The following is a 13,347-nucleotide window of genomic DNA, read 5'->3' as shown; positions in this document are numbered from 1 at the left end:
AGATAATTTTTGTTAAAAAATATAGTTGGAAGGATTGTAAGGTTGGAGAGACAAATAACGGGCAAAAAGGGTGCGCTGAGTTTGGGGTGTTGATGCTTACAGTTAGTTGTTTGTGAAGTGGAAAAACTATAAAGGAAATAAACTCTACAGTTTTTTTATTAATATTAACAAAATCACCATCGTATACTTACTCGTCAAAGACATAAAAACATATTTAAATTACGTACAGTATTTTTTTTTCTCGGCTCCTAATTAGCAAAAATGCACGGGAACGCGTTCCACGTCCGAAGCCTCCCCTTGTAAGACAGCGTCATTAATGATGATAGTACTGGAAATTTCAAAACCATGCACGTAGGGACGGACACCAGCACAACGTTAACCAATGAAGACATTTCCATATGGAGAATAAAAAACAAGGCAAAGTACAATCACGAAGAATTAACAGATTATGGTAAACGTCCGAACTATGTTCATGTTTGTTCTTATTTCATCCCATGTATTTCGCAGACAAGAACACAATATATCACTATTTTAGAATCCGTAGATATTTCTATTTCTTCCTATAAAAATAAAATTAGACATGGTGAGGGAGGACATACGAAAGTAAGTAAATAAGTGGTTTAAAAACAATTTCCTCTTTATTTTAGCTTTTTAAATAGGTTCAAACAATTCAGATTCAAGAAACTTCAAGTTAAAATAGGATGACTATTTTTTTTTACAAATAAAAGAAATTACTTTATTGAAATATACATATTAATTTTTGGTAAAAACCTTCCTATTTATGAGCTACGAAATCATACAAGTTATCGATAGAGATGACCCCTTCAATATATCATTTTTGGTTTAATTTTTATGATCAAAATTGTGTCAATAAAATATTTGTTATAAATGAAATACATTTATTGTTTATCAGCATCAAGTTGGACTATAATGATAAGATATTTGAAGCCTGTGGCCACCATCTAAAACCAAATTATGATTTATTCATATTGTTGAAACAAAAAATATTTTCATACTTGGCCAAAAACGCTGAAGTTAACTTCAAACAGGTCGAACGCTGTGAAACGGATTTTCTTCCTTCCTGACAGATAGTGTGAAAGCTTAAGCTGTTGGAATTGTTTTAGTTTGATTTTTAATCAATAACTATTGATTACAAGAGAAAAATATGCATTTACGTTTGTTGCATGTACGTCTGCATTGTCAAATATTATAAGAGTATAAAGCGCCTTGTCAAAAGCTTCCGACTGTAACAATCAATAAAGAAATACGTACATAAATTAAAATTCGAATTCTGTAAATGTAAATACACACAAAGTATTGGGCATTAGTTAAAATGTCTTTCTCCTGTTTTTTTCCACTTTACACGATTTTTCCAAAATAACCTCTAATAAAATTCCCTCAGCTATTAATTATTGAATGTACTTTCGTATTATGCACAAATATATTAATGATTAACATTAATATTTAAGATTAACAATTAATATTAATAATTAATAGTAATAACTAGTAAACATTATATACAAATTGAGAGTTATGATAGAGCACTATGATTTGAGAGAAATCTTTGGAAATTTTGTCCGTTTAAGAAAATATTATTACAAATATCACCAACCTGTTTTAAGAGATGGTTTATTGACGATATGAGTTCAAAAGCTGAGAATAAGTTCGTGAGGATGTAAATTAAGTGAAGAAGTATAGAATCCAACTCGCCAACAAAAAAAATAAGTTTGTACATGGTTATCGTGCTTCTTCCAAAAACAAGCCCCAAGAGAAATAATATCGTCGGATTAAACAGTGTGTTCAGATCGTTGCAGATTTCACCGACGACTATCTGACATTTAAGGAAATGTTCCACCAAGCTGGTTCTTAATCTGTGCTTCCTCAATTGATCGATCATTGTTTTAAACTGATATATGACCAGCCTAAGATGATCGGCGAAAATCCATTCAAGGAGTATCAGAGTGAAAAATGTGTAATGGAATATAAAGTTTTGGACAGTTCTCCTCACAGTCAATTCCCTACGGGTTATCCATATAGAAAGACGATAGAAGACGGTAATTGACGTAAATATCGCGTGAACCAACAATGAACCGTAGGATTTCTTGCAGGACCAAGGGATTCCGTGGAAAGCCAGCGAATTTTCCAATCTTTCCAGATTTCGAATGACTTTGTTCATAACTCTTCGATTGATAAGAAACGTCAAAATCGTCCAGTGATTTCCGATAAGTACCAACTCCCCAATCATTAGTTTCAATACAAAAGGTAAATATTTGAAACTACACATCGATGAATAGTAAATAGAATTCGCCCAGCCGACCGTTCCAAGGATGATGCTCCATGTGATGTATATCTTGGAAACGCGAACGCTGCCGTTTTCTAATAGAAAGGGGTAGATTCCCGATAATTGCCCAAAAAGCATCCCATTTCGTATATAATTTCTTGTATTTAAACTAGACATTTTGACTTGACGAAGAGTTGAGTGGTATATCCAACATGAATATATCCTTCGGGCCATAAACTAAATCCACGTTCGACATCGATCGCGTGATTCATACTATTGACTACCTATTAAATTCTCTTTTTATATCCGTATTTTCACATTTTTCCAATCAAAATAAAACTTGTATGAGAACATTATTTTTATATTGTTTCTTGTTTGTTTCAAAGAGTTTAGGGGAACTAGTTGGTTGTAACTTTATTTACATTTGCCTAATACAATTGCACACACACAATACACGCGCACGCGCGCACACAACACACAAAAGTGGCCACACCCTTCACATATTTCACAAATAATAGATACACGTGCAGAGGAAAAGTTATTGGCTCGTTATAACATCTTCACTGATGGTAGCAAGATTAGTGGAAAAAATCGTATTTTAGGAAGGAAATACGGAGATATTCCCCACAGAAAAATATAGGTTTAGCATATACTGCTCTAATAATCAGGTAGATATGATGGCGATGGCTATACTACAGTCAATACAATGGTTTAACGAACAATCACACGCTACCACAGTCAAGAACAGAACAGCTACAATATGGACGGATATGAAGAATCTCCATCAATTATCTCCAACAAAAATGTCCATTATGAAGACACAAACGAAATAAGATTAATCTACCAATTTATACCAATTAATTAATGGCTGAAGTCTCACATTGGAAAGGTGGGAAACACAAGGAATGGGGAAAACGATAGGAAGGCAAAAGAAGCTGCATCGTGTGACTACTTGCCATTGTCTTACAACGTTACCTCTGAACGTTATGAGACAATTCACTAGAAAGAAAACGTTAACCTCTTGGGAAAGAATTCGGAAAATAAGCGATCACACAAAAAATTTCAACTACACTGAAAAATATTAAATACTTTTTTTTTCATGAAGGTATCATTCAAGTTATCTTCGCTCAAGAGAAATTCATCCGTGACATCTAAAAAGAAGACCCTGTATAGTTTATGTAATATATAAAGAAGATTATTTGGAGATCGTGAGATGCGGTCTGGTGTGATGTAGGTTTTAGAAAAACCATTTCTTTATCGTGCCAACGTTTCGATCTTTATTGAGACCATCTTCAGGGCCTGGGATTTATAAACATAGTTTAAATTTTACAAATACATGTAGGATGTGAATTTATACTGAATCTTTTATATACAATTTATACAATGCCAGAAATTTTAGATTCAATCAAAGTATTTGTACTCACTTAAAGTGTTTGTTTGTTGTGTAGATGTGTCATTCTTGTGTGTCGTGTTGAGAGTGCCAGTGAGATATTGATGTTTTATGTTTATATACATTGGATTTTGAAGGGGCGGGAAGGAAGTCGGGATAGAAAGACATTTTTATATGAGGAGTCGACTTCTTTGATGTGAAAGGGGCCGACAATGGGAAAAAAATGTGTAATGGTTCGGCCTGATTATCCCAGGCCCTGAAGATGATCTCAATGAAGATCGAAACGTTGACACGATAAAGAAAACGTTTTTCTAAAACCTACGTCACTCCAGACCGCATCTCACGATCTCCAAATAATCATTGACTAACGGTCACTAAATACCACACATATAAAGAAGACTATTTTTATATAGCTAATTAATTATTAATTGTGTTAAACTATTAACTGCGCTGAGCAATTAGACTAAGATGATGTAAAAGTCGAGGCAACTTCTGCCCAGAAAATTGTTGAAACACAAAGTACTTAGATGAATCTTTGATTTAAGCATTCTTCACAAAGGGCAACATTTTAAATATTACAACGAGTTGTTATAGTTTGAACAAACCTAATTCTTGAAACTAAAATGCATGAAATTGTGTTTTTTTAAAAAAAGAATGTAACAGAAAGCATCCTGTTGTTTTAAATAAAACAATTTAATATAATAAATTAGTCCGTCCGCAGTTTTTAATTTTCCGCCTAGAGAAAGTAATCGATGAAGAGGAAGATATGGTAAAGCACAATAAGTTCCTGATTTAACTACTGACCCCGAAATTCCACCGAACCGAGACCAGTAAATTATATGAAAATTGTGTAAATAATATCTTAAAAAAATCAATAATATAGAAGAACAAAGGAGAGAAAAAATTTATTTAATGAATTCACAAGAATTCACATTAATTTTGAACCCTGTTACTAAGTCACAAAATTTACTAGATTTAATGAACATTTTGAATACATTTCTTCATAACAATTAAAATAAATGACCATACATGACCATACACAAGATAATGACGGAAACTGGTTGCTTGACTGATGAAACACAATAACACGTTTGACACACAGTCAGCAACAATAAATTAGACTTTAAACAATTACACTTTTGAATCATCACTTACATTTATACAATTTTAACTGGTGGTTAATTTAATATCTTATTTCGAGCCGTGAAAATGATAGTTATTTTATTGATGATGTTTCTGCGCAGAGCTGATCTGAAAATCAAGCATTAGTTCATTAGTAACTTTGTCACAACCATCCCGACAAATAAATAAATTATATATAAATATATTAAACTGGACAAATTAAACAGCCCTTGTTTGAAAGGAAACAAGGAAAGCAGGACAGAGCTAAAAAATAACACACAGAACATTCAACGTAGAAGGGAAAATGACGAAACGTTTCTGACAGATAGTATTAGCGAAAATATGCAACCAGGATGAATCGACGGAAGCCGAGTTGTAGGTTTATTTTCCCACACATTTTATCAGCCAACTGCCCTGAGAGGATATTGGATAATTGGGCGAAAATAAGTGTTGCTTTTGGGCTATTAAAATTTTTAAATTCTAAGAAGGCTGTTTAGATTTTGCCTTCATTGATCCCCAGATGTGTTACAAAACTGGGACCGTACATAAGTCATTTGGATACTTTTCCGAATTATGTACCGTTGTATATGTTGGCTTATAATTAAACGTAAGACTAGAATTCCGATCTACTAGTTAACCATTTTTTTCTCTTAAAAATATGGCTAATGATTGAACAGGAAGCGATTAATGCAAACTCTCTCCACACCCTTCTAAAAGGTTCGATCCTATGAAGTAGCTTGCTGTTAAAATGATAAAATCTAGTGAATATTTATTTCATTCTGAAAAAAAAAACACTCTTACAATGATACAGTCTATTTGTTTTAATACAGGCGGTTATTTATTTATTAAGCTTCTTCCAGTGAAATCGCTCCACCGTTTTGTCAGTTAAATTACACACAATCATCATCAGTTTAATTGATAAAAGCTTTTTTTGATGGAATCGGATGTATGCCTAATCGATTTAGATCCTCGAATGTTCGTGTGCAAGTTGTAATTACTGCCTTTACACAAAGTTGCGTGTCAAGTGTCAATTGCGAGAGAGAGAGAGAGAGAGAGAGAGAGAGAGAGAGAGAGAGAGAGAGAGAGAGAGCGAGAGAGAGAGAGAGTTTTCAATTGTTACTTAGCAGTTTGACTATCGAAGTATCATCAAGTAATAACATTTTTAATCAATTATCAGCTATTTAAAAAATTTGTTAAAAATAGTTTATGAAAAATCAAGATTAACTCAAACAATTAATTACATTAGTTAAGAAATTTATTCTGGACTTGTTAAATTGATGTTTGCGTTTCCCAGCCTTCTGTGACTTTAAAAAAATCAACAGTTTATTATAACTTACCTGCAATAAAAATAGTTTACTATACATTTATGATATTATTAATTAATTGTTATATATGTATATATTGTATGTTTATAACTACTTAACCATTTTGTGTTTTTGGTGATTTGCATGTAGTAAATGAAATGTAGGTAATACAACTAATTTTTTTTACTAAAATGTTTATTGACATGACATTTTCACTCAATTTTCACGAATTTTCGTCATTTTTCAAAAAGTTTTTTTTTACTTTTCCTGTATTCCGAAGCCGTCATGACCGTGAAATATATCCATTATTGTTAAATTTTGTTTTTCTTTGTGGTCTTATTATTCTTTTTTACCAGATCTTCTGGATAATTAGTTTTGATTAAAGTTTGTAAATATTTTTTAAGTTACATCTGTGAAACCTTTGTTTTTTTATTTATTTTTACATCTTCGCCAAGGGCTGCGCTTACATAAATTTGATAACAATTTAAAGCAAAACAAAATTAACACAAAAAATATACATAAACCATAAAAAAAGGAAATACTCATTAGTTGTCATTCCTATGTATTAGCGTTAATCACTTTCACAGTTTGCAGATATCTTCTTGAGAGACAGGAGGTTTATGAGAGCTAAGGATGATGGTATCATCCGCATTGATGGTAAGGATCGTTTCAGGAACAGTAGGACGTCCAACAGCGTATCGCACAAGGGGTCTCTTGTACCAATTTACGCATATTCTTTTTAATATCATTTATATAACCCTCTTATCTATCAGGCTCTTTCGATTACGACAAGGATAACTCATACTACTACTCTCCGCGGGAATAGTGCAGGAAGTGTTCCTGGACCAATCTTCTATATCCTTTATAAAGCAAATGTCCCAATTAAACCTACCACTTTCCTTACATCCTTTGCTGATGACACAGCAGTACTATCCTCCGACCCCGTTCTTACAATCGCTTCCCAAGATCTTTAGAGACATACCTCATGAGCAGATGGATGTGGACAAAGGAAAATGAAGATAAATGGAAGGAAGTGCGTTCATGTTACTCAAAATCAACTCCAAGCGTACCGATTGGTTTTCTTACCTCAAAAGTCATCTGGTTCAGGTCGATCTCCTGTCATAGGGCGAATAATGCCGAGGCCGTAATTTTTCCAGCCGTCTATTATATCCTTGAGTCCAGGGATAAACCGACCCACGCCCTGCTCGATCCCGTTCATGAGGAACCTGAGGGCAAGCCTACCTCCTGCCATGATCATGCTGGGACTCAAACGAAACCCAGGCGATTCATACGTATCGGGTCTTGATACTTGAGGATAGTCTTCATCGAATTCCTCTTCCTGTAAATATTTGCCACATTAATGAAAATAATATACACTGAGAAACAAAAACAGCATGGCAACGTTGTAACGTTTACTGCACTTTTTCAGGGTGTTCTTGTGTACTGTTGTATTGCTTAGCAAAAACCCCGTTCACTATGGTACCATCAAATAGGAAACTATTGTAAAAACAATTCCTGAAGAGATATATCGAGGGTTATATAAAATTATATTATAATATATATTATAATAATTATATATACTTTATATAAAACACAGCCTTTTAATTATTTCCTTATAATATTTATAAAACCTGTACGTTTATTTTAATATTATTTGAATTGGTGTTATTAGAATTGTAATCAATAATCAGACTTTGGTCACAACTTAAAAAACTTTTTTTTTCGTTAAATGAATTTTATCGTGCATAATCATAGTGCTCGATGTTTCAGATCTGCTGCAAGTTACGGTGTTGTTCAGTGTAAATTTCCAGTAAAATGGGTCTGACAAGTTCAACACATGATTGAAAAGGGAATTTCATGATGATCAGACTACAGTTGACATGAACCTATCAGAAAATTATCATTATTATGTTAAATAAAACAGATTCACACTCAGTCTGCAGATGAATTGAATACATTGGAGACCAGCTAGTTCGAACTAACTGGACCTGATTGGCTGAATGACGTAAATGTTGCTTATGAAAAAAAGGCCTGGCTTAAGGAAAGGACGTGTAGACAGATAAACTGGAAGTTTTCCAAAAGATGGACAAGGATTGAACTGTAGTTTGGTCGTTATTGATCAAATTTGGCTTGTGTAGCTTAGCTTTTTTTCCAAAGAATCACCCGGTGGTAACACTTCTAATAGTGTCTATGTGCTAAGTTTCGCTGCGGTTACGGGGGAACTGTTGCTTTGATATTTCGTGATGTTAGGGTTAAAACTAAGGGATTGGGATGCAATGAAATGGAGTTGTGGAATTTTATGTGTCGGGATTTTATGACATCTTTCACAAAAGGAATTTTAAGGTCATTGTGGAATGTAAGATTAGATGCCATTTATAGAAGGATTTTGGATTGGGAAATCTGGATGCGATAATGGTTCGAATATTTGGTTGAACCCTAATGCGAAATTATGTGAAGCGTAGGTTTTAATCGTTTGTCTAGAAGTTGCGAGGGTAGTTTGTAACGTCTAGTCAGTTCATGAACTTTTTTAGTCTTGCATGTGGATTCCTAGTCAGTCTTTTGTCGATATACAGCCCGAGGTAGCGGACGTGATTAACTCTAGGAAGAGATGTTTGATGTAAGTATAGTGGTGGAATTATTACGTGATGGAAGGTAATAGTTAATGTGCTTTTGTCTTCAGTTATTTTCATCCACCACTTTTTCAGCCAAAGTTCTACCTTGAATAGGTGAGCCCGTAAGGAGCGATGTGAACTTCCTTGGAGGATAGGATTGCAGTATCATCCGCGAATGTGTGAAATGATGTGTCGGTAGGGAGGTCATCAATGTACATTGAATAAAGGATGGGACCCAGGATACTACTCTGTGGGACTTCAGCCTTAACAGGATATGCCTGAAAGAAGCGGTCAGTCAGGTATGATCGGAATGTGAGTCAGTAGGTGAAGGGAGGATGCTCGTTGAACTGCAAACCAGGATGCCAGACCCGAACAATGGCTTGGGCCACATCAAGAAAAGCACCCGGTTAGTACTACATATTTCAGCTCAATAGAGGAAGAGATGGCCATGGTGGCAATGCTTCTGACAGACCAGCGTTTTCGAAAACGATCAAAATACAGTTCCACACCCTGAGATCTCAAGAGGAAACCCACAATTTAGGGGTGAATATGTAACGCAGTAGGCAATACAGTTTAGGCCATAATAACTGACCATTGATAGAATTTAAATTTAACCTTAAAAAAGTATATTTTAGGAAGAAAAAAAATTCTTATACGCCGACATAAACATGTGTGGATTAGCGGCTTATATTACGTTTTCTCTGACAGCACCACTGTGTATTTTGGTTGTAGTTGTAATTATTTAAGCTAATTCGACATTTATTTTCTTATTTTCACTTACAAATTTTTCATATTTGCCGTAGCAGTGTACAATTTCGCTAGCCAGCTCACATTCGTCATCCATCTCCTCAACTGTTCAAAATATAACAAACCTGTACTCTTCGTTAAAAAACAAATGGTAGAAATATAAAAAAAACCTTCTTGGCGGGTGTAATTGATGAAATTTTCAATTTTCTTCAACCCTTCCGGCCTATTTTTTAACATGTCCCTCGCAACATCAAGTGCCATGTCCGGATCGTACTTTCCTTCTTTTATCTGATTTATCACGTGAAATTACAATCATGGCTTTCTTTAAAATTCAACTTACAAAAAAAAGAAATACTTACGATGTTGTATGCCTTTAATGTACAAGCCCACAGGCATTTCTCATAATCGGTCTTTGGGACAGCCGGCTTAATAAACGCTTCTAGCTCTTCTGCATTGATGGATTTTTTCATCATTAATGTGCATTAATTTCAGAAAAAGGTTTGTCAACTTAGACTAAATGGCTCACCATCAGAAACATCCAGGCCTTTTTTGCATATCTGCAAAGTAGCCCGCACGTCCTCTCTGCTGCCAAATACCTAATTTTAAACATACAAATTCTATGGTAAGAAGATTGATTTAAAAGATATTTATTCCTTGTTTTACTTTATTTTGGAGGTATTAATTTATTACTGCACTATATTTTATTTTTCATCTACGTATTTCAGTTTTATTAAGTTGGAAACTGTCGTCGTTGGAAGTTTATAAAACTTTGATATTTTTTTGAAAAATAAAGTTTTTGTAAAGTGCAATAATAAAATAATACCTCTATTATAAAAGAGTTCGCCTACTGATAAAATGAAGAGAAATACATAACAGCAGACGACGTTTTTAACAGTCGACATCGAATTCATGACTGATTTAGGTAAAAAAAAGGTAAGAGACAATTGCAGGATGAGTGACTTGATTGCAACCTATGGCTTCGTAGAACATCCGAACGGAAATTAGAGTTGAAACGATACCTTAATTACAGGACTGATAATTAAAGACCTTCCCAAGTTTAAATACAATGATTTGTTCAATAAGTACCATTAATTAATAAAATTATTGAATAATTTATATAAGCGTGTCCTATTTGTTACTATTTTTTAATTCGGACTGGAATTAAAAATGATGAAAACTTTCTACTAAAAGTTACAAACTAGTACATTCAGAACAACAGTTCTACTGACGTGATGATTATTCGGTGCTCCTGCTGTTGATGTGGTGACATGTTTAAATCAGCATTTACTTAGTTGACTCCTGAGTAAGCGTGGTGTAATAAATATACGTTTTCTGCTTTTGTTTGTATTTCAAGGTTTTTGTATATCAGTAGATTTGTTTGTTTTTAAAAAGTTAGAAAAACCCAAAATAGTTTCTAGTAAAGTGGATTGACTTTTTTCAGCAAAAAAGCTGATATTCGCTTTTTGAAATCCAAAATACTAATGCATATACATTTTTAGTACAATCAATTAATATTTTTTTCTGTCACATTTTTCGGCTTCCAAATATTTTCTATTTTTTTCGGAAATCACAAAAATCAGTGAAACCTGTTAAAAACTATATCGATTAACTGCAAACCTTACATAAATTTATAACTTTGTTGAATATATATCATTGCACAAAATCACGGTTCATAAATTTGTACCATAAAAATAAAATAAAACTTTTGAGCAGCTTTTCTTTTTATTTCATCCTCGTTTCCCTCACGTAAGATGCCACAAAAGCTAAACATTGTTGAAATAATACATATTCTGCTTTCCGGCGGTTGTATAACTGTTTAAATTTGTATCAGATCCGAAAGAGTTATTAATTTTAAAGTGGCACACCGCACATCGGCAAAAAATACCCCTGGAGAATCCAGCCCAAAAATGTATATTTCAGAATATGCAAATAAAAGCCTCATTAAGTGCTTTAAAGGTTACTTAAAACGAATCCGAAAAAAAATAGGTTTTTACTTATTTTTCCAGAAACGTCTCTTTATATATTTATTCTCATATAATATGATTCTGCTTATTATTTTCTTATCCAAGGTTAAAAAAATCAATTGATATAATATTAAATAAGGTCTATTAGTAAATAAGGTCAGATAAGATCCCCAAATTTTTCCAATTTTTGGAACTAAAGTTTATAATCCATGCATCAAATGCCTTGGTCATGTCCAAAATTACACCTGCTACCCTTCTGTCAGCATTCATAGCAGGGTACACTAATGACAAAAACGTTACCTGTCGGGACGAGACCAGTGCTGAATGGCTGCGAGGGGTGGTCCTACGCTGGTACCCTGGACGGGCGCTTCCTCCAGGTTCTGGTGGAGGATGACATCCCGAAGCCTACACCCTGTACCGTTAGAGTGCGGACGAGAGGAACATTAGGCTCTCTGCGGAAAAAATTGTGAACCGGATCAGTAACAGGCAGCTCAAACTGACCTCTGGACGGCGTGGGGTAAAGTCGGTGCTGAAAAAACTGAATATATCCCCCTACTTTGGCGTCGGAAGAATGAAATTCCAGCTAAAAGAAAAGGGGGCGCCGGACTACGGAAGGCCTATCGGGTTCCGTGCTACAACGTGGTGGTTACAACCCGCGATAAGGATAAGCGAAGGAGTGGAAGAAAGTGGGCAAAGTAGAACCTGGACTTCACCACCCCATTGAAGACATATGTCCAGAAGTGGAGCTGGGGAGACAAGCACCAGTTGCCAATGCAACACCCCCTGCAACTCCCTAAACTCCCGCATTGTTGTAAATAACAAGCTAGCTGCATACTTATCCCAGGGCTCTGCTCCGGCGACGTTGTTTCAGGTATCCTGACTACAAAAACGGAAGGTGGAACAAAGAGTCTTACCAGGGGATGGCCCTTGTCCACCGCACAGATGAAGAACATCGTGTCATATTAGGTCTAAAAACCTAGAGTTAATCATAGGATGTGACGCGAATGCCCACCATATAGTTTGGGGCAGCACGAATCAATAGTAGAGGTGAGTCTCTTTTAGAGTTCATAACTGGAGAGGGTTTCGAAATAGCCAACCGTGGTTCAGAACCTACCTTCGTCAATAATAATAGGGAGGAGGTTCTTGACGTTACTCTAAGCAGTCGATGAGGTGACGAATACATTACGAACTGGCATATGACAAGGGTCATCTTGCTTTGACTATAGACACATAAGATTTGATCTTATTCCCCCCCCCCCACTAATACTTGCAACATACCGTAATCCTGATTGGGTGGGCTATGCAAAATTTCAAACACCCTCTCCGGGATGCTAAGGTTAAAATTAGGGGTAGGGAGGACCTTGATCTAGTAGTTCAGAAAGTAAATGTTGGAATTCTGAAAGCCTCTGAAAGGAATTCCCTTGAAAGAAAGAACAAAACCAAAACCATATGGAGGAGCAAGAACGTTGGAAAAATGAATGGACAGGTAAGAAGGCTGTTCAATAAAGCCAAGCTCTACCAAACATGGGGCTCATAGAATGTTTAACCAGTGCAATAAAGAGATAAGGAAGGCCAAAAGAAACTCGTGGAGAAAGTTCTGTCAGGAGATTGGAAAAGCTCCTGACTGCGCCAGAATTCATAGTGTTGGCCAAATTCGTTATTGGAGGACAGTTAGGCTTCACTCGAAACCGGATGGAACTTTTACAGAGACAACAGAAGAAATTCTGTTCATATTAGTGGGTAAACTCTTTCCAAGGTCCATAATTATACCCGGAGAGGAGCAGCCCACTAGTTCAGAGAATCGGTGGTACAGGCCCTCCAGAGGCTGGAAGGAGGCAGCTAACATAGTTAAACCAGAGAAAATCAGGTGGGCGGTTAATGGGTTTCTCCCCTATCAATCCCGAGTGCGGATGGGATATACCCTATA

At 35.2% G+C, this 13,347-nt stretch overlaps 1 protein-coding gene across 1 annotated transcript; it reads right to left on the bottom strand.

Annotated features, from left to right (window-relative positions):
* Positions 1-4,620: 4,620 nt before the first annotated feature.
* LOC106665204 lies at positions 4,621-10,388 on the bottom strand. Its single transcript, XM_014391464.1, has 7 exons — positions 10,305-10,388; positions 9,983-10,052; positions 9,816-9,904; positions 9,627-9,744; positions 9,491-9,561; positions 7,184-7,436; positions 4,621-4,922 (listed from the first exon to the last, which is right to left on the bottom strand). Exons 1-6 carry the CDS (start codon positions 10,365-10,367, stop codon positions 7,185-7,187), a joined length of 663 nt encoding a protein of 220 aa, XP_014246950.1. The 5' UTR covers positions 10,368-10,388; the 3' UTR covers positions 4,621-4,922; position 7,184.
* Positions 10,389-13,347: the final 2,959 nt, after the last annotated feature.

The sequence above is a fragment of the Cimex lectularius genome, unplaced genomic scaffold, assembly GCF_000648675.2.
Source record: "Cimex lectularius strain Harlan isolate CLEC.00 unplaced genomic scaffold, Clec_2.1 scaffold298, whole genome shotgun sequence".
In the NCBI taxonomy this organism is placed as follows: domain Eukaryota; kingdom Metazoa; phylum Arthropoda; class Insecta; order Hemiptera; family Cimicidae; genus Cimex; species Cimex lectularius.
This window is presented reverse-complemented; position numbering and strand designations above follow the sequence as displayed.